This window comes from Lissotriton vulgaris, chromosome 4_1 (genome assembly GCF_964263255.1).
Source record: "Lissotriton vulgaris chromosome 4_1, aLisVul1.2, whole genome shotgun sequence".
Taxonomy (NCBI): domain Eukaryota; kingdom Metazoa; phylum Chordata; class Amphibia; order Caudata; family Salamandridae; genus Lissotriton; species Lissotriton vulgaris.
The window spans coordinates 1,040,230,515-1,040,250,252 of NC_141691.1; the positions used below are offsets into that span (position 1 = coordinate 1,040,230,515).

Sequence of the window (19,738 nt, forward strand, 5' to 3'; positions counted from 1 at the left end):
AAATCGCGGCTTATAATAAACACGTTTGCATTTCAAAATTAAAACTATTTGACAGACTGGAGTTACTCTAATTGACTTTATGAATTTAATGATTTTCAAACTGGTAATACATTTAAACAGGTCAGTAAACAATAGTTTCCTCAATACCAAGAGTCTTCTCAAAGTAAGGCATGTTCTCCATTATCATAATACAAGAATGAAATACTTGCAAATAATTCAGTGCACTGATAAAACAATAATGTTAACAGGTATTGTAAAGTATTCAGTACTTACTTTGGTAATACCAGAATCTGTACGATAAATATACAGAAGAAAATGAGGCAGGCACAGGTCACATAATACTTGAATGCCGGAAGTGTAGTCGCCCGGTACTAGAAAATAAATGAAAGGCAATCAGACACTGTTGTATGCTGTGGTGTAAGTTCAACTTAAGTTACACATACATTGTGCAGGCCAGGCTACCACACAAACCACGGAAGCACGGTAGCGGTAACTCGAGATTCCAAGGGCTCAGTCCATACAAAGGGGCCTATTTATGAGCCGGTTTGCATCACTCTTACAACACCAATGTGGTGCAAGAACAGCGCACCTCTTACATGTCATTTCCGAAGGCATACAAGGCCACTTAGCAGGGACAGGAGTGGCTCCTTAAATCTGGACTAAGGCAACGCAGAGCAAATTGCTCCGTGCCCCTGGGAATAGCCAGCGTTTTGCGATGCAGGGCACGCTACGAAATTCGTTTTATTAATTAAATTGTTTACTTACCTTCAATTATCCATACTCCAGTTTTTAGCACCCCCCACCCTGCCCCTCCCTCGCCCCTCCTCTCCGCCCCATTGAAACTCCCTCCACAGGCCGTGGCTGCCTGGGAAGGCATTCCATGGGCATTCCACTCCCATGGTTTTTGACGCATCCCAAGATTTACCAGAACTGGTAGATATGGGAATGTACCAAGAATATACGCGATATCAGGTGAGGGGTAACGATTAGAAATATCTATATTTCTCCTTGTTACTTACTCTTTGCAACACACATAGAAAGAGGAATATGCCTCTGGGGAAAACAATCGTGCATGCAAGGCATACACCCTTGCATCATGGTGCAAGGCTGTTGCGGCAGGCATTAATCGCGGGGGGGGGAGGGGGAGAGTCACGTGCCTGTCTGCCGGCTGGGTCCCGCTTTTTCTTGCCCTCCAGGAACAGGGAGCAGGCAGCCTCCCCCCTTCCCTAAGCCAATCACAATTCTGGAATGGCAGAGTTGTGATTGGTTGGGACGCCGACCAGCCAGGCGCCTAACAGGAGGCCATTTTCTTCATGTAAGCTGAATGCAGCCCACATGGAGAAAAGGCGGAGTGCGCATGACTGGTTTGGTCGGCCCCAACGGTCAGCGCCCTCAGCAGTGGGCAAGCCACTCCTCCCCTGCCCTAGAGCAGACCCACCTGCCCCCAACCAAACCCTTCTCTTTTCTCACAATGTGAGAAGCAGAAACATAAAGTGGTCGTTTTCCCATTTTATGTTTCTGCTTCTCACACTGCGAGAGAGCAGTGGGGCGACGCTCCTCCACCCTAATGGGGGAGCCGCCCCCGCTGCAAGGTTTCCCGCACTGAGGCTAGGCTGCCAAAAGGGTGCCAGAACAGGGTGATTAGGATTATGCCGTAATGCCTTAAAAGGGTGCATTCCTGCCCTTTCCCTGTTATGCAGTGCAGCAAGGTGACTTGCAAGTAGGCCCCAAAGTATTTCAAATGGCCTGAAGATGCATTTCTCTGTCATGTGCGTAACCGCACATTATTTGCTTTTTTTAATTGCCACTGCCTACTGTTTCGTAGTGCTCACTAAAACAACCATGAAATAAATCTCCAGTCCTGCGCCTTCTTGGGGTGTGCAGAAAGGCATTGGCGTAACATAGGCCCTGGCAGTCCCCACGAGCTCCAGGGGCTCCCTCACCACTGTACCCTGGCCTGACTGAGTCCGGAGGGGGGCCCTTCCATATAGTTTGCTAGGGGTCCCCCTCAGGTTTCGTTATGTTAGTGCAGTTTTGTCTACAGAGACCTTTCTGTCAGAAGAAAGAGAGCCTTGTTGGGATGAACACGCTGTTACAAATGTTTAAAGAAACCTATCAAGCTAGGTCCCTGGAGGGATGAATTCATGTTTTTCTTTTCTAATACATTTCCAACGAAGATATCTATCTAAGATCAAAGAATGCAAATCTAAGCAACCCTGGCTAGGTGGATTCAGAAAGACTGAAGAAGCCGATTGGATGAGGCCTGGTAAAGGTGCCTTCAGAAGGTAAGCAGAGGAGGGAAGGAGAGCGCCAGTCAAAACATGGCGCGAGGTGGTAAAAACGGTATTACATTCTTGTTTCCCCTCAGTATTGGCTTGCCATCATACTTGCTAAATAGGTCACACTTTCAAAAATTAACAGTGCATTATGGCAAGAAGTAATGACCTGTTGTATGGACCAATGTCCTCACAACAATGAGCCGGCCAGTAACAGGGGATGGACGCGTCGCCGGCCGGCCGAGGGAAACAGCTTAACATAGTCCCTGGTACAAACTAAGAGATGACATATTGGGCTCCCTGCAGGAAAATCTGTGAAGGCACCTTTAATTGAGTTAGTTGGGGTCCATACACTGGCTTTCATTATGTGTACTGTGTCTGTGATAAGTCATATGAGTGTTGTGTAAACGGTAGACCGTGTGTAGCTTGAACGGTGCGGTTTCTGAAGAGTACAGTGAAGGTCTGCATAAAATGAGGGTTACCTCCGTTCCTCTTTAGTTTGTTGTCGGCCTTCCATGTGGGTGTGATGTTTGCTTGCCCTGGTGAAGCTGACATGAAACCCTGCTGCTGTTTGAGCCATATGCTTTACTGACAACCAGCTCCTGTCCCCCACTATACTTGAGTTCCGTTACCCTAGGCCTGTGTTTTGTATCATTTAAAGCATATACTTACAGCTTTGATAAATGGCCTGCATTTTTCAGTACCTGAAAAGATACCAAATGCATTCTGTCCTGGTTGACAGTGTTCACATTTAAACAAAGTTTGTGCTTTGATTGTGTTGGGCTTTTCATCGTAAAAAAAAAACGAATGTCCACATACCATGGCTAAACTTCATCTGTATTTCTGAAGTGAACCCAGAGAGATGTTTCCCAGAGACAGGGCCCTAAAGGGTATTGACCTCAATGACAGAAACAGGTTTAGAACTCTTGAGAAGCCCAGGTGCTGTGACCTGCTCTGGACAAGACAAAGAGCAAGGCACAGCAGAGTCAAATACTGCATAGAAGTCATCTCAAGAGGGAAAGTACCTTGGAGCTATATGGGGATTGCAGATAAGCAGGCCACAAACAACCCAGTGTGTCGAGCAATGGTGCTCAGACCAATCACAACGCTACATTGCAGCTTTGTGACAGGATCAGGGGAGCCTGGGTGCTTCCTGCTTCCACAGAAGCCAGGAAGAGGATGGCGAAGATGGAGGAAAGGTGGGGCCGGTCACATCCAGGTGAGTGAGTTTTTTCAAATGTATTGTTAATTCTTTCCCTCCTCTGCTCCTCCCAATAACCCCCATGCCCCGTTCTGTAGCAGATTCTACTGAGTAAACAACTGTTTTTTTGCTCACCCTAAATGAGATAAATAACCCACCATGTGGCAGACTGTTATAAGTGCCGGCACTGGAAACCACAGCTCGAATTAGGCACTGATGCTATTTATGATTTGTTGAAGCCCATATCTGTCCCTTATCAGCACCAGAGGGAAACACTGCATTGTTGTTTGCATCCCACATCATATATGGCAATCCACTTGCTGTGGCACGTCTCACTGTTAACAGAACTGTAAGAAATTAGGGTATTGATTGAGGGGGAGTGAAAGCCCTACTCAAGCAACAACCACAGTCCTTATCAGGGTGAACCACACAATTCACTAAATCAACCTGAGCTTAACCTTCTGGTAGCTAGACACCAAATCATTGACGCTTAACTTAGAGGCAATGGGGCTGATTCACACAACTAATCTGAGATAAAATCCTAAACTTACTACTTTTGGTATTTTCAGAAGGCATTTAGTAGTAGTAAAGTTAGGACTCCTAACTTTACTACTACTAAACTGAGACAAAATCCTAACTTTACGTTTTTCGGTATTCACAAAAAGGCTTTTAGTAGTACTAAAGTTAGGAATTTACTACTTCTAAAGGCCTTCTGTGAATACCAAAAGTAGTAAGTTTAGGATTTTATCTCAGACTAGTTCTGTGAATCAGCCCCAATGTGTACAGTATTTAAGCAGCACACAAACAATAATAAAGTGAAAACATAACTCAGGAAAAATCCCAAACCAATTTAGAAACAGACTAAAGTTGAATAAATGAAATGATACCTGAACAACGAAAATTCCATTGGTAGAACTAGAGATATGCAAGTTCAAGGTTGTATACAAGTATAGTGCTAAAAACAACAAAGTCATGTTAAACGGGGAGAAATTCTGAAGTTCAAGCTGACTGCGATAGAGTGCGGGCCAGATACAGGAATCAGGTTAGTCTAACTGAAAAAGTATCTTTCTAAATATCCGGCACGAAAAGTCTAGAACTTCAGGATTTTTCATTTTCTTGTAGAGGAGTGTACTCTGTTCCCATCCAAGGGTCCAAAGCCAAGGGAGGCACATCCCTGGGATCTGAGACTCCCTCTAGCAGAGGCCAGTGGGTCTTAGGCAAGTCCAGTTGCAGAGTTATGCAGGTCCAGTTGCTGTAGGTCAGTTGGATAGTTGGGTAGTTGCACGGAGGCCTCTGGGGCTTGTTGTGTCCCTGTAGCTCAGAATTGGAGGTCAGCCAACTGACCATTGTAGTCACTCAGGTTACTTGGCATGAAGAGAGCAGGATCAGTCTTCCTTCATCAAGAGCAGGGTCGCCCTCTGTTGGCAGCAAGCATCAAGCAGCAGGGCACTCCTCTGAGAAACAAGGCAGGCTTCAAGCCACAAGGGGAATAAGGCAAGCCTCAAGAAGCAGGGCAGTCCTCTTGGGAACAAGGCAGTCCTTCTTCTGTGATGTCCACATATCCAGGAGTGTACTGAAAAGTTGATCTGGGGTCTAATATTTAAACTTGGGGCGAGTGTTCGAAGTTTAGGTGACATCCTTGCTGGCCCCACATCTGGTTCTGGAAAGTTACTTCCCTCCTCTGCCCAGGCTTCAAGCAGTCTGGGATGACAAAACGCTGGTGTTTAGTTCTTTTGTGAGTGTGCTGGAGGGAGTCCTTTATAATGTAAATTGGTCAGGGAACAGCTCTGCCCATCCCATCCTAGCAGGATGGTCCATTCTGCCAGCACCTAGTCCTCCTTTGTCTCCTTGTCTGAGAGGAATACACACAGGCAACTGCCAACTATTCACAGTCATTTGACCCACCTGGAAACCTAGCTTGCCATTTGCCTTTGGCATCCAGTTCCTGCTGGTTCCAAGCAGATCCAGTGACACCACAGCTGACCAAGTTTTTCCTGTAGGGTTTTTCCAACTGGGTATTCCCACTCATCGTTTTTCCCACCAACAGAGGCAACACCTACCCCAGGACCTACCTAATGCAGGCCGCAGTGCGACTGCACCCCTGGCAAGCCGAAAATAAGCCCATCTGCACCTGCCCCGTGCCCAGAGCTCTTGCATTGATGTCCTTGTTGCTTTTTATCCATTTTTTGTGTGTAAGTGTTTCACTAGCAGTTCTAGTTGTACAGAGAAATGAGGCAGAAAGGGAAAAGGAAATTATCTGACCAGGCAACTGGGATCAGAAATGTAGTTTTCAGAATGCCCTCTTTTGTGATAGAAAAGCTCTAGAACAGTACCCTTTATGAGAGTGCAATAGAGCTCAGTTGAAAATGTTTTTTGTTTATTAGGAAGCAGGGAAGCTATGAAATGTCTGAGTCATTCGGATCTGTCCAATTTAGACTAACATCTTCTAAGAAAACGTTTTGGAGGAAGGGATAGAATTGCAAGAAATGAGTTCCATTGATTCTTTTGAGAATAGGAGATTGTTCTTTCAGTGGTGATAGATGATATGGAATTTGGTGTGATTAGCACTGGCAATGGTAATTTCCACTTGTATTTCTTGATGAATTTTCACCAACCAATCTCCTGCACTACCTTACTGAAGGATTTAGCCTTTTCTGCAGGGTCGTCCCCAAACATTTTGCCTTCACACTCCTGTTTTCTGAACCAGTTTGCATTGCCTTTTAGGACTCTGTGCACTTTATCACTTCTAACAAGTGCTAAAGTGCTTGTGCTCTCTTCTTTGAACGAGGCAAAAATTGTCTTACACCCACTTGACATATTTAATGTATGTCTAAGTCCCTAGTACCTGTATCCATGGACTGTAAATTAAATACTAATAGTCGGCCTGGAGTAGTCATTGGTGCATGCACTTAAGTAGCCATTTAAACCTGTCTCAGGTCTGCCATTGCAGCCTGTGTAGGCAGTTTTAACACTAATATTTTGACCTGGCAAAATCAACCTTTTGCCAGGCCCAAACCTTTTAGGTCTTGCAGAGAGATCTATTGCAACCAAACCACAAAACTGACTTTTTACGATGAGGATTTCCAACAGTTCACGTGAATCACGTGACCACAAGCTCCTCGTGCACGAGCTTGCATTCGATCATCAAAGGTAGCCCAGTCTCCCTCACACAAGCTTCTCTCAGCAGGCAGCCCACCCTCCCTCCCTCTCCATATGGTCGCTCGAGTTGCAGGCAGCCCACCCCCTCCATCTAATCTGACATCTGCCCGAGCCTTCTGCCTATCAGCCTCCCTCCCACCTCCCCCCTAATTGCTTTAATTTTCATGGCCTCAAGGCCGTGAGCTACTTCAAAGAGATCCGCTCCGCAGCTAATCAGCCTGCCCACCCCCTCCCTGTCTGTGCCTTTAAACAATGTGCCCGCATAATACAGTACTGCATCATTTGCCTTTTCTTGCCACACACATTACACTTTTAACCTTGATGAACGTTTGATAATGCTGCACTCACGACTACATTTCATGCCTATTTCTGATACATTTACTCTTCAAATAACGTAATCTACATTTTAAAAAATATTTGTCGATGAACACAAATGTAATGCCATTAAACTAAAAGTTTGCTGGTCATGCTACTGAGGGTTTGTCAATTTTAAACTCCTTTGTGTAATTTCAGTACAAATAAATGTGCTGTTTTACTACGGATCGGATTAAAAAGTAATATCAAGCAACAGCTCCCTTCAGTGGCCCTTAACTGCAGTAGCATTACAGACAAAAATCAGTTTGTTGAGGTCTGCCGATGCTCGCAGCAGGAGTACTATTCAGAACTACTTACATGTGTGTGCAACTCACGTATTAGCAGTTCCTGTTTCCTTATCCCTAAAGGAACACAGCACTGGGGAAGTATTGCGGCTGAATAGTTCCATTAAAGTTACAGGAAAGGACCACTTTTTTCCTGCCCAGTTTAAGTGTACACCTTTTACTTATACCGGTCAATTCTAACTACCGGCTGCCATACAGTTGCCATTAAGAGTACAAGAGTGGGATACAAGTATTTATTTATTTTAATAGTTGCATTCCAACTTCACGTGATATTTAGAGACACTCGGGACGTTTAAAAAACCATACGCGGGACAGGACTTTATGTTCTGATTAACACTTTAGACAAACGTATTAAAGGCACGTTAATATAAATACTTTCAGCATAAACCAACGACACAGGAACGCTGCATTTTGAAGTATTTACAATTCTGTAAAACACAATTCAATAAAATAATTCAATTATTTCTAAATGGCCCAAGCGAAGAAATATACAGATAGAGGTGCCGATCGTTGAAAACTGTAAAAGAACGGCAAGTTGGATTGCTTGTGAATGCAGAAAACAAGTGCAAAGGAACAGTTTAAAAGACCGGGACAGAGGCGCAGGCACGAAATCGAAGTAAAAGTTGCATATTTTATAGCTGGATCAAGTCACCCTTCTCCTTCTGGACCCCTAGTTGTCTTTCATCAGAACTCCAAAGCAACACTTGCTGCGTACACAAAACTAGCACTTCCATCAGAACAGAATTTTGACTTTACTTTTCAAAAAGAGTATGTACAGTTTATTTCACATTTCGGCTAAAATGCAAATAAGCCAGCACAAATGTGTACAAAATATTTCCGCTGAGTTTTTCTTTTTAAAATTTTACAACACGGTCAGAGAATGGTTCATCAACTGGTGAACTTTCTTCGGTCTGATGTGTTCTTATTGATGTGTTTGAAGATCTTTGATTTGTGAACGCTGTTAGATTTCTGGTAGCCAAATCCTCCACCACCGCCTCGTTTTTGCATTTTCTTCCCTTTGCTGCTATTTACGTCTGGAAAGTTCATTAAGGAAAGCTAATCGGATGAAGAAACTGACATCACATACATCTCTGTATATCCCAAGTGATTCTATAGCAATTTCATACCTGTATACATTTAAAAAAAAAAAACATTTCTGGTGTGTGCTGGTTATTCATTTTCAAAGGCTGTAGAATTACTTTATAAAAATATCAAGTCCGATTATCTGGTGTATGTTAGCAACCTGAGTAGTACGCCAATTGCCTCCAAACTGTTCTCACAGCCAGCAACAAAGCCTTTCCCGCTCCCAATGTCCCCATTGTTTCGACTTATTGCAGCATGGAGTCAAGGGGGTAGGCAGCAATTTTGCTGGGCGTTGTATTTTAACTGTTGAATGCCACATTTTGTTGCATGAAAGACGCTAGTACCAGGTAAATATGGAAAAGCACATTAACATGCAGCCTTCAGCCTGCACAACTTTCTGAGGCGAGCTGGACTGTTGCCTTTACAAACGAACACAGTGCAAAACAAGACTGGAGTTTAGAAGCCATGTAGGAGGAGTTCAAGGTTCAAGTTTTTCTCTCTATACTTGGTCAATAACCTTAATATCCCTGACTTTTTATTGCCTTTCTTTGTAATACAATCCAAACACATTATGCTTCGTTTAATTTGCAACATGCACTGGCGAGCCATGGGCATGCTGCAGCTCCCGATTTATGTGACTGCTGCTTTCAAGCTTGTGAACAGAAGATGCTCGGTTGTAAGTTAAATGATAACACACACAACCCCACGCACAACCCCACACACACAAGCCCCCACACACAACTCCACACACACACAACCCCACACCCACAGACAAACCCCACACACCCACACACACACACCCCACACCCCCCCCACACACACACCCACACACCCACACACACCCCCACACACCCCCCACATACACAACCCCACACACACACAACCCCATACACACAAATTCACACACAACTCCCCGTACACAACTCCCCACACACAACTCCCCACACACACACAACCCAACACCAACACACCCCACACACACACCACAAACACCCCCCCCCCACACACACACCACAAACACACCCACACACACACACACCACACACAAACCCACACTCCCACCCCCACACACCACCCCCCACACACAACCCCACACACACAACCCCCCACACACAACCCCCCACACACACAACCCCCCCACACACAACCGCCCACACACACACAACCACACTCAACCACACTCAACTACACTCAACCACACAGACAACCACACACACAACCCCAAACACAACCACACACACACAACCACACACACACACACAACCACACACACAACCACACATACACAACTACACACACACAACCATCTATCTATCAATCACATTCACTCTATCTATTGCCCTCACTCTATCTATTGCCCTCACTCTATCGCCCTCACTCTATCTCTCTATCTCCCTCACTCTATCTCTCTATCTATCCCCCTCCCTCTATCTATCTATTGCCCTCCCTCTATCTATCGTCCTCACTCTATCTATCGTCCTCACTCTATCTATCGCCCTCACTCTATCAATATATCGCCCTCACTCTATCTGTCTATTGACCACTCTTATCTATCTATCGCCCTCACTCTATCTATCTATCGCCCTCACTCTATCGATCTATTTATCTATCGGCCTCACTCTATCGCCCTCACTCTATCTATCGCCCTCACTCTATCTATCTATCACCCTCACTCTATCTATCTATCACCCTCACTCTATCTATCGCCCTCAATCTAGCTATTTTTCGCCCTCACTCTATCTATCGCCCTCACACTATCTATCCCCCTCACTCTATCTATCTATCTATCGATCTATCTATCTATCTATCTATCTATCTATCTATCTATCTATCTATCTATCTATCTATCTATCTATCTATCTATCTATCTATCTATCTATCTATCTATCTATCTATCTATCTATCTATCTATCTATCTATCTATCTATCTATCTATCTCCCTCACTCTATCTATCGCCCTCACTCTATCGCACTCACTCTATCTATCTATATATCTATCTATCTATCTATCTATCTATCTATCTATCTATCTATCTATCTATCTATCTATCTATCTATCTATCTATCTATCTATCTATCTATCTATCTATCTATCTATCTATCTATCTATCTATCTATCTCCCTCACTCTATCTATCGCCCTCACTCTATCGCCCTCACTCTATCGCCCTCGCTCTATCGCCCTCGCTCTATCGCCCTCGCTCTATCGCCTTCGCTCTATCGCCCTCACTCTATCGCCCTCACTCTATTGCCCTCACTCTATCACCCTCACTCTATCGCCCTCACTCTATCGCCCTCACTCTTTCTATCTATCGCCCTCACTCTGTCTATCTACCGCGCTCACTCTGTCTATCTATCGCCCTCACTCTGTCTATCTATCGCCCTCACTCTGTCTATCTATCGCCCTCACTCTGTCTATCTATCGCGCTCACTCTATCTATCTATCGCCATCACTCTATCTATCTATCGCCATCACTCTATCTATCTATCACCATCACTCTATCTATCTATCGACCTCACTCTATCTATCGACCTCACTCTATCTATCTGTCTACCGACCTCACTCTATCTATCTGTCTATCGACCTCACTCTATCTATCTGTCTATCGACCTCACTCTATCTATCTATCACCCTCACTCTATCTATCGCCCTCGCTCTATCTATCTGTCTATCGACCTCACTCTATCTATCTGTCTATCGACCTCACTCTATCTATCTATCGCCCTCACTCTATCTGTCTATCGCCCTCACTCTATCTATCTGTCTATCGCCCTCACTCTATCTGTCTATCGCCCTCACTCTATCTATCTGTCTATCGCCCTCACTCTATCTATCTATCGCCCTCACTCTATCTTTCACCCTCCCTCTAGCTATCTATCGCCCTCACTCTATCTATGGCACCACCACAGCATCACTCAGGGGCACCACAGCATCACTATGCGCTAGTGACATGTATGTTTGTGCCCCTAGACAAGCAGTGGCCAGGACAGGGAGGAAGAGGATGTCTGACACCTCATTGGAGTGGAAACCTCCAAAGGCTTCCTCCGCTTCAAAGTGGGCATAAATACTGGACCTCAGACCCCTACAGTTCAGGACACTTCTGGACCTATGGACTCTGCCCGGAAGAAGGACTGCTGTGCTGCTGGAAGGACTACCACTCTGCTGGACTGTTGCTCTGAAGGACTGCTGCCCTGCTGTGCTGTGCTGCCCTGCTGCCCTCTTGCCTGGGTGAGGAAGACTGGACTTACATCTCTAAACCCAGGACCACATAGTAACTCCATGGACTAGTTGACTGGCCTCCTGATCAGAAGTTTCAAGGACACAACAGGCTTCCAGCAACCTTGAACCAAGCACCTGGACTCTGCCCTCTGTGAGTCCTGTCCTTGCAAGTGGTGCCACCCCTGTCCTGGACCCTTGGGTAATGTAATATGAGTTATTTGATGTTTTTTGAAGAAACACTGTGTAAGTTTAAGGCTCTTTATTGCTGCACAGTGTGAATCTGATTGCAGGTCTATAGCAAGTGAAGAGGAGTAAACTTGGAAGTTGACATACAGCTAAGAATGCCAGTCTTTTAATGATTAGAAGAGGTTTAACTTAGAAAAGTATATTTTCAATTTGCTTGAAAGAGTTTACAATACCAAACTGGTGTGTGCCTTCAACCTCATCAAGAGAGAAAGAAGTCATTTAGGGGAGGTAGGTTGCCATGATTGTTGCTAATATAAAGAAATATGACTTGAGGTCAAGCGGATGCTAGTAGCATTATATATCAATCTGACTCAGGCCCCTGAGAAGGTACTGGCATAGTTAACAGATAAGTAGGAGCACACCGATGACATTGGACATGTGGAAGTTGGAAGCATATGACAATTTTATAGTGGGTCTCCAGTGAGTAACGGCAAAGGGTATGTCTCTGTATGTTCACTGACTCTCTGTCTTTTGGACAAAACTTAAAAACTGTCCTACTAGGATGGCAGATGTTTGACTTTTATGTTCCTGAATTATTTTATTTCACTATCTCAGTGGTCATGTGCTCTATCACTTCTTTGGTGCCCTGAGATGATTTAGTTTCTGACGAGTACTATGGCCATTTAAAAGCATAAATAAAGATTGGGAAAATAAATTGAAAACAATTCACAAAAAACCCTGTTTAATATTGTATTCTTGACAAAATGACAATACAATTGATAATAAATATATATATACATTAGTAGAGCTCTTAAAAATAAATTAGGTTTTCTAAAAACAAAATCATTAGGATTTTGGCACTTTTATGAAGCAGTAGATGTAAGAACCATAGGTTCTAACTCGGTAGCTTAAACATTTTCTGTATTGCTTGCCTTAATTTGTGCCATTCTCTGCATATGTTTTATCAAAGGCTCAACAGTACCCTTTTTTCTAGTATCCACAATGAGGCTCATAGCCTCCCTAACTGTCCTTATTCCTTTATCCATAGTGAAGGTTCTCAACAAGGCCCTACCCAGCCTACTTCACAGAGAGCAGAAATGGAAATAGTGTTGCTGTTTTTTTTTCAGTTGCACTGCTGTAAACTATTTAACAAGCATTGACAACGCCAGTAAGTCTAGGTTGTATATATTAATGTATATAAAGACAGTCATCATTAATGATTCTTGCATATGATCCAACAGTAAAGAAGACCTCTGTGACTTTTTAAATTCACATGCACTTTCAAAAGGTAGTTGATTTAGCATGCTACAGTTATATAAATCAGGTACTCCCCTTGAATGTAGGTGTGAGTTTGCAGAGGTATGTCAGTGTACAGATGTCCCGCCAAGAGGGATTTGCCTGATATCGGAATGTGCACAGTCGTTAACAAACTCACTCTAATATTACTGAGGTGTAAGAAAAACCCCTGACCTGTATATGTACATTAAACATAAAAATATATGAAAAGTTTAACTGTTAAAAATGACTCTCCCAGAGGGACGGAGTTGAAGCCCAAAGCCTGGGGTTACTGTCGAGGGGCCTGCAGGGGCGTTTCCGAGGCCGTCCAGCCTGGAGAGGAGTGGGTGCCACAGCGGGTGATCCAGGTCAGCAGCCACATGGAGATGCCTGCGGCATGTCAGCTATTCCCGGCCTTGAGTGCCACAGCGGCCCGGGAAGTGCAAACGCACGCAGCAACCACACGGCTGAGTGGACAAGGTTCATGGCAGAGAGGAGGGGAGGCAGTCCCGCGGGAGCTGTTGATGGAGCCTCCCCACCCATTCACCCTCGGAGCAAGTGAGGACCATGGCGGGAGCAGTATGGGGTCACCCTACAAGTAGCCGGACTTCCTGCAGAGAGCATCAGTGATAAGTGGCTGGTAGGGGCACCCGAGGTGTGGCCTTCAAGGAGGGAGCAGCGGAGAGACTCCCCTTCCTAAAGCCTGTGCTCCATCAGGGAGGGTCTGGGGGTCACAGTTGACAGCCCTGCTTGTGAACTTTGCTATCGGAGGCCTGAGATGCGACACAGTGCCTATCACGCCGGCCCCCACTCAAAGACCGCATTGGCAAACCAGAAGGACTGAGGACAACCAGGATGACCGCTGGGGCCTAGGAAGCTGTGGACCAGGACCTGTTGCCTGCACAGGAGTCGCTAGTGGGGTGACGAGGACACCCAGCTCAACACCCTTTATGTATGAGGCCCAGAGGTAGGCATTGCGCTCTGCCCAATTTCTCGCCCTCGCGTTTAACTGATGCCTGCCGGGGCCCAGAGTAGAGAAGATTGGCTGGTGAGGCCTCGGGTTAGCAACACAGGGCATTGCTGACCTAGGCGCAGGAGCACATGGTCAATCACAAGACCATGCCTGTCTGGGAAGGGAGAGAACTCTCTATTTACATGGCAGACAACTGGTCAAGACCCCTCCTGACTGATAGACACTGTGCACCCCCTAGTGTGGAAACGCTATAATCTTTGGCCCAGGAAGACAAGTTAAACCCTTCTGGACCTTGGCCATAAGTAAGAGGAAGAAGGACCGTTTCATGAAGGAGATGCTACCGAAGACCCTGGGCTCCCTTACAGATGAGCCCTACCAGCCTTGGCGATGCCGACATTTGCAGCCCCCACAGACGCGAATGCCCCTCTAACTTGCCCCTTTATTGAAGCACTCTTGGTCTCCTTACATGAAGACCTGCAAGCAATGAGAAAGGATGTCTCCAATGATCGGAAGGAGGCGAGATGGGATGTGGATGCTCTGTGCGACAGACTCTACACCCTGGATCAACATGATGGGAGGAGCCGGGACAAGGAGATCAAACAACTCTAGCAGGAAATCTTGAGTTTTGGGGCCCAACACCTGGACTTGCAGGCTCATACTGAAGATCTAGAGAATCACTTGAGATGCTAAAACAACTACATAAGGGACTTCCCGACTAGAATGGAGGGCACAGACATTACTTCCTTCCTGCAGGACCTTTTTTGAGTGATCTTGGAGGCTCCGCCGGACTTTGAGATACCTGTGGATTGCACACACAGTTAGGGACCCAAAAGACCACCAACAGCACCCCCACCAGACATCCTCATGTGTGTTTATAATTTCCAGATAAAAGAGGCTATGCTCAGGACTGCCCGAGAGAAGGGCATAATACTCTTTCATGGCCATACTATGGCTCTCTTCCAAGACCAGGCTGGGATCAACCTTGCAGAAACATGAGTGTTCCAGCAGATCACCTCGCACCTGCGTTAAAAGTGTTTCATTTATGGGGCATTCCATTCTGACTGATCTTTCAATGGAATAGCAAGGTCAAGCAGTTCAGCTCACTGCAAGCGGTGTTCCTAATTTTCTTTATTTTGGTGTCTTATAGAGCGCGAACTTGACCCGTGAGGTTTCAGAGCGCTTTACTCAGTATACAGTGGTGAACAAACAACACGTTTAAAGTGCAGAAATATACAGAGTCAACAAAGGAAGGCAAGGGCTGGGGTGCTGAGAACCTGGGGGAAAAGGGGGATACAGGTGTATGTTTACAATCATAGTTAGAGTCAGTGAAAACAAAGGTCCCGCTATGTTTACAATCATAGTTAGAGTCAGTGAAAACAAAGGTCCAGCATATATGCTTGTCGGGGAGAATTGGTAGACTGTGGAAGAAGCAATAGTTTTAGATTCAGCTGGCAACATGTGGTGGTTGAGGGCCGGTCTTAGAGGAGGAATTTACCCATGAGGAAGGATTTGGCTTCCTTTTTGAAACGTACTAGAGAAGGGATTCTTCTGATGGCTGGTGGGAAGGAGTTCCAAATTCTTGGAGCTGCTCGGGTGAACGCCCTATTGTAGGTTCGTTTTTTTTAAGGAAGTCAGGCTGGAGTAAGAGGTTTCCAGCAGACTGGAATTTCCTGCTTCCTCCTGATACCACAAGTTTCTGTGCCAGATAAGCGGGGGAGTTTGTGTATAGAGCCTTGTGAGTAATGTAGGCCAGTTTCAACTGGATTCTGGCCTCAAGAGGGAGCCAGTTCAGCACTTTCATGTGTGGGGAGATGTGGTCGAATTTCCAGGTGCCTGTGAGTAGTCTGGTGGCCGCGTTAAGGCAGGCTTTTAGAGGTGCTAAGGAGATCTTTGGTAATCCTGTGAGGGTGGAACAGCCATATTCCAGTCTAGAGATGACTAGTGTTTGAACTGCCATTTTTAAGTCAGGAGCATCTATGAAAGGTTTCAGCTCCCATAGGTAGCTCAGGTGGAATCTGACTGCTTTAGCCATCGAGTTAATGTGGTCTCGCATGTTCAGGTTAGAGTCAAGGATTATGCCCAGGGATTTGGATGAGTCCACGATGGTTGGCAGGCAGTTCAGGGCTGTGATGGCCTTGATCCACATCTGAATTTCCAGATTGGCTTTTGAAGGGGAGATTAGGAGAAATTCAGTTTTCTTAGCGTTAAGTTTGAGTTGGTTATTGGCTAGCCATTGGACAGTCAGTTTTAGGGTCTCATTCAGTGAGAGGATCTCCTCCAGCGATGAGATGTTGATGTATACTTGAGTATCGTCCGCATACATATGGTAGGAGATGTTGGTGGTACAAAGAACTTCAGTGAGTGGTTCTCAGTAAAGATTAAAGAGGGTGGGGGACAGGGTTGAGCCTTGGGGGATTCCAACCGTGACCGGGGTGGGAGCTGATAGTTTGCTGTTGATGAGGAATCTCTGGGAGCGGTTGTGGAGGAAGGACTTGAACCATTCTAGGACCACGCCATCCAGACCCATCCTGACTCTGAGGCGTTCAAGTAGTTTTTCATGGTTGACCGTATCAAAGGCAGAAAATAGGTCTAGGAGAATGAACAAGCAGGTTTTGCCTTGGTTCAGGGCTTGGAGGGCATCATTCACGATGTGGAGCATAGTGGTTTCAGTGCTGTGCCCTGGTCTGAATCCAGATTGGAAGTTATCCAGTAGGTGAAAGTTGTTGATGTGCTGACTTAGATGCTGTTGTACACACTTCTCCAATACTTTGGCTAATAGCGGGATATTGGGGATAGGTCTGAAATTTTCAGGAGAGGCTGGATCCAGTGATGTTTTTTTTAAAAATAGGGATGACTTGGCCGGCTTACAAAGGGTCCAGAATCGAACCCTGCTGGAGAGAGGCGTTGATTATTGTAGTCCAGCAAGGTACGATGGATTGGGAAGCGGCAGCGAGGCAGTTGGAAGGTAGTGGGTCTTTAAAGTGGTTATTAGGGTTTAAGGTAGAGAGGATTTTGGAGATGGAGTCTTCGTTATAGTATTCGAAGTCAGTCCAGCGGGCTTGGTTTTTAGGTGAAGCCGGAGGGGGTGGAGCCGAAAAAGGAGGCAGGACAGGAAGGGGTTGAAAGTAGGTGGCGGTACTGAGTTCAATTCCTAATGCTGTGATTTTGTCAGCAAAGAAAGAGGAGAATTCCTCTGACGATATTAGAGATTTAGGGGACTCTTTCGGTGTTTTAGCCAGTTTATTAGATTGTTGTTTTACCAGTTCAAAGAGCTTGCGGGGTCTATTCTTGGCGTTCCCCAATACCGATCTGAAATAGTCTTTTTTGGAATTGAGGATGAGTTTGTTGTAGGCGTTTCTCGCCTGGCGGAGAAGTTTTAGATGAGTAGCAAAGGGGTGTTGTCTTCATATTGTTTCCGATTGCCGTAGGGATGTTGAGGGAACCAGTGAACCAAGGTTTTCTGTCTTTGATTTGTGTTCTTTTTAGTATTAGAGGGGCAAGGCCATCCAGAATGTTTGAAATGAACAATGAGTAATGATCATTGAGGTCGCTTGCCGTGGTTATGTGCGAAGGAGGGGGAAGGTCAGATTTGCAGCAAGCCTCTAGTTTCATAAGGTCGAGGTTCTTAGTGTCTCTGGTCCAGCGTTTGGGAATCACCAGTTGCGGCGTCTTTGTCTTGAGCGCCCCGGGTAGAATGAAGGAGATGGAGTGGTGGTCAGACCAGTCACATTGGTCTATGGAGATAAGCTTGTCTGAGGATTCCTTAGAAATGATTCAGTCATGGATGGCTCCTTTTGAGTGGGTTGGCAGAGAGCAGGCTTGAGTCAGGGCTTGGTTGATTAGGAGGTCTTTGATGGTGTTAACAAAGGGATCTTTAGTGTCATTCCAGTGCAGGTTGAAATCACCCAGGAAAATCTCTGTGGCATTGGAGGAAATCTTGGCTGTGATGATATCCAAGAGGTGATCGGTGAAAGAATCGTTCAAACCTGGAGGGTGGTAAAAAATGTGCAAGTTGCAAAGGTGTAATGAGTTGCTGCCGATGGAGAGTGCGAGGTATTCGCATGAGTCTGTTGAGTCCGCCAAGAGTTCTGTGACAAGAAGGGAGGATCGGTAGATGCAGGCAATGCCTCCTCCTTTCCTGTTGGAATGTCTGTCAAGTCTGGCGATGTTGTAGTTGGGAGGGACTAGTAAGTCCAGGCAAGGGAAGAGTATTCATTGAGCCATGATTCCGTTAGTATGGCTAGGTCAAGATTTTTGTTCAAGATGAGGTCAGCAATATCAGCGGCATGCCTGACTGCTGAACGGCAGTTGATTAAAAGACCAGATACGGGGGGGTCTGGTGGAGTGTCATGAGTCAGAACGGACAGAGATACATGTGCGAGGTTGCTTTTTACCACACTTCTGTTGTGGAGGGTAGCAGGCCTGTTGGGGTTGATGGTGACCGTGTTGATGGGGTGTTCAGGACTCTTGTCTAGTGGATGGGGGGTGGCTTGGACAGGGTTATGGTCTTGGAGGATGGCTAGAATTTCGTTCCCCCTGAGGTCTAGAGGAATAGAGGTGGCGGAGGTAGAGTTGTAGGAGAGTACGGGAGCTCGAGATTCCTCCTCTGAGAGGTGGCACGGTTGTTTGCGCAGACGGAGGTGTCTCAGAGGTAGCAGGAGTGGGTGCTTGAGGGGCTCTGTGTTTGGTGTGGGAGAGGAATGCGGTGGCTTCAGTTTAGCTAGGGAAAGCTCGACAAGGTGAAGGAGGTTCATGAGGTCCAGAATGGAGCTGTGAATGCTATGGGTGAGTTTAGAAGCTCCGGAGTACAGGGTTTCAAGATTAGTATAAGCTGGGGCCCTAGCAGGGAGGGGGTTAAAGGTTTAGGAACAGTCCAAGTGGCATGTAAGGGTGGAGGGGGTGGTAGATTGGGTTTAGCAGACTCCAGGGTTTTTGGAAGGGTACCTATCTGGTGATTTAGGTGGGTGGCTGGCGGGAAGGGGGTCACAAGTCTAGGGGCGGCTCTGTAAGAGGTGCCGGGGGACGAGCTATAATGGAGAGGGTGATCAGTGGTGGAAGCCATTGGAGGGCTGGATTGAACTGAGTTTGGGGTCATTGGGAGCGTAAAAGTCTCCAGGTTGGTGAGGGGAGTTGGGAGGGAGGGGATCGAGGGTGTAGGGGAGTGCCTATAATGGGGTTCAGTAGGCATGCTGGGGGGGAATAGGAAGAGCTACATTGGAAGCCCTATGAGGGGGGTATGTGGGTGACAGGGCACAATGGGCCGGCAGGATGGTGGATCATTGGTGCAGGTGTTGGTTGTTACCCTATATGTGTCATGCACATGGCTACTGAGGAGGATGAAAAGGTCTGCAAATTTATTGAGATTGTTGGTTGAGGCTTGGATCAGAACAATGCCATTTTTGTATAGGGTGACGGTGAGGTCAGCTCGCAGGATGGATGAGGGAGCAATTGTGAGTTTGGTGCTGTAGGGAATGTTTTTATTTGAACGAACATTAAGAAGGTGCGCCAATGATTTGCACCAGACAGCGGTTCTTCTGGAGTAGAAAATGAGGTCATTTATGCAAATGCTGCTGTCTGTGTTAACGCATAGGTCGGATATCAGCGTCTCAGGGTGTTTGTTTAGGGTGGCGTGCTTGAATGCTTTAGCAGCAGTTTTGGAGAGGTTGGGGGGGGGGTAGGCCAGTGTATAGGAGTTTTCCCCTGACCG

The 19,738-nt window shown here is 46.0% G+C and overlaps 1 protein-coding gene across 1 annotated transcript in view; it reads right to left on the reverse strand.

Moving 5' to 3' along the window:
* ADCY2 (adenylate cyclase 2) overlaps positions 1-19,738 on the reverse strand; it is a 3,890,318-nt gene that overhangs the window by 884,725 nt on the left and 2,985,855 nt on the right. Inside the window, exon 14 of the mRNA XM_086965279.1 lies at positions 274-371. Within this exon, the coding sequence (XP_086821405.1) occupies positions 274-371 (98 nt within the window). The remainder of the gene's footprint in view (positions 1-273; positions 372-19,738) is intronic.